This window comes from Ziziphus jujuba, chromosome 5 (genome assembly GCF_031755915.1).
Source record: "Ziziphus jujuba cultivar Dongzao chromosome 5, ASM3175591v1".
Classification (NCBI taxonomy): Eukaryota; Viridiplantae; Streptophyta; class Magnoliopsida; order Rosales; family Rhamnaceae; genus Ziziphus; species Ziziphus jujuba.
The window spans coordinates 14,006,440-14,009,055 of record NC_083383.1 but is presented as its reverse complement, the minus strand read 5'-3'; the positions used below and the strand labels follow the sequence as shown (position 1 = coordinate 14,009,055).

At 31.7% G+C, this 2,616-nt stretch overlaps 1 protein-coding gene across 1 annotated transcript; it reads right to left on the bottom strand.

The window, feature by feature from the left end:
- Nucleotides 1-527: 527 nt before the first annotated feature.
- LOC132803762 (UPF0481 protein At3g47200-like) lies at nucleotides 528-1,211 on the bottom strand. Its single transcript, XM_060817276.1, has one exon. It carries the CDS (start codon nucleotides 1,209-1,211, stop codon nucleotides 528-530), a length of 684 nt encoding a protein of 227 aa, XP_060673259.1.
- Nucleotides 1,212-2,616: the final 1,405 nt, after the last annotated feature.

The window sequence follows — 2,616 nt, the reverse complement described above, 5'->3', positions numbered from 1 at the left end:
CGGAACTCTCAGCTGAGTGTTCCCGAGTACTATGTGCGTCCCGCCTACGCATCGTAGCAGATTCTGAGGAAACAAACAAGAGTTTAGTATGAGTTGATATATAAATCGATGGAGACATGGATCCCTTCTCCTAATCTGTTGATTAAGCTAGACACTTCACTGCTATCACCTAGCCAATTTTCAATAATTCCTTCCTGAACAAGCAAATCCACATCCTTTGGAGTGTCAATGATGGAATCCATGAATGTTATGTAAACAGTTATGTAATTGATCTTACTATTATAGCATTCCTCAAAGGAAATTAGATTTTTTAATATTATTTCTGTACCATCATCAATTAACAATTTTGGGATTGTTAAAATCCCATTCTCGAAGTGTATGTCCAATAAGTTTTTAGCTGATCCTTTTTTAAGCTTAGCTTATCCTTTTTTAAGCTTAGCTCCTGCTTGATGTAGTCGAGTTGCACTAGGAATGAGTACAGATTCACAAGATTCTCCTTCATGTGGAACCAATGGTGCAGAAATTTTCTAGAGGAGATCAACTAAATGCTTTGGTTCATACGTATCTTTTATTTGTTCCATATATTCTTCTTCTAGCCATTGGTCAAAAATATAACAACTTGATAAGAAAGAGAAGCAAAAATCAATCAGCGAAATATTAATGTCCTTCGTGAATTTAAAGAGCTCCTTAAGGATGAAGAAGGGCAACTGATTTTCAAGCAGCAGAAATTCAGTCCTGACATCCGGTAAAACAAATGGTCTAAACATTCTGTCGTTATCATCTCGAAAATTTTCGTATCGACATTTCAATAAAGTCTCGATAACAAAAACAGCATCCACTAGAATGATCTTCACAAGTTCATGTTCATTTTCTTTGTACCCAAGACTTTCTTCATAACATTTACGTATCTTTCCCAGGCTTTCCTTTACAGTATCAACACAGTGCTCCAAACTTACATCGTTCCGTTCAAGAAAATCTTTTAGATAAATCATTTTCTTTTCTTCCATCTTTTCTAAGCCTTTATTGCCATGGTGAAGTGGACCAATAGAAACTACCTTGGGAATGTAAACTTCCTCTTTCCCCTCCCTAAATGGGCCACTCTTAAGTCGAAAAGGAACTCTATAGATACAACACTCGAGAATCTGAGGCACTTCCTTCAATTCATCTCGGATCAACTTGACTACGTCAACCTGATGATTGTTTCTGTCCATTTGAAATCCTATTGTGGTATTGTGATTATAACATATACAAGGATAGTAATGACTATTCAAAATGTACTATTTTCATATAAAAAATAAACAAAGAAAGGGAAAAAAACAAATAATAATAATAAATAAATAAACTCTTCCCTCCCACTAACGATAACTTTCTGTTCCTATTTCTCTCTCTTCTCGTCCTCCTCCAATCATAGCTATGGATACAGCACCAATAACAGCTTCAAGTACAATGAAAACCCTCAACTTACTTGCAACCTATGTTGCTTGGACTCGAGTAGAGATTTCAAATAGGGGTACGAATCTAGGAGTCCAATCCTTTTGTTTGCAAAATATAGGATATGGTGATAATGTAAATAAGGATGGATACATCTAAGAAACCAAAAAAAAATTGATAAACCCAGTTTTAATAAGGAGAAGAAGACTTTTAAAAACCTAAACTTTTACACTATGATTTGATTGATATAATAGGAAGGAAACAATTCAAACTCCTTGTTTGGATGGTTAAAATAAGGTGGAGAGGAAGAAAAAGTAAAGGAAATCAAATAAAGTGATTCTTTTGTTTTAATCAGTTTGTTTACTTTTCAAAACTGACATGAAAAAGAAAAATACTTTAATGATTTTTTTTTTAATATCTCATAGTAGAAGTTATTTACTTTATAAAATATTTATTGTCTTTCATGTTTTTTTCCTTTCTATTCCATTTATAAATCAATCCAGCATTGATTATAAATGAAAAATACTATTTATTACTATTGATGAATGATCATCTATAGAATCTACATGGCAAACAGTAATTTAAATGGTTACCATTAAAAGTTCACCTTTAAAATTTTAAAACAAAAAATAATAAAATTAATTATCCCAATTAAAATTTATCATAAAAGATGATAATTGTTACTAATAATAATAAATACCAGGACTAAATAGGCCTGACAAAATTTCATACGACCCATTAACGCGATGCAAACCCACATGATAATTTGCGGGTTTGGATCCACGATATTGGATTGGGTCTATATAGTATCACCCAATAAGAGCCGTTAAGAAAACCGGTGCTAACGGGTGGAACCCATTGGAACCCATTGAACTCATTAAACCCATTTATATGGGATATTTTTATAATTTTATATAATATAATAATTTTACTCTAAACTAAAATAATAAAATATTTGTTGCTTCTTTAACCTTTATCCTAAATTGCAACATTATTACTCTTTCATTTCTCTATTTCATAATCAAAGAACTCTCCATCTCTATTTTCATGTACATAACAAGATTCATTGAATTTGGAAGCTATTTTAAATAGACAATGCATGTTACTTAGCTACGATGAATGTTCAGTATGAGTTTGATTTATAATATTTTTAATTGATAATTATTAATGCATGTAGAATTTTAG

Excerpts from the sequence above, each read along its gene's own strand:
- LOC132803762 (XM_060817276.1), bottom strand. The coding sequence starts at position 1,211 with ATGGACAGAAACAATCATCAGGTTGACGTAGTCAAGTTGATCCGAGAT.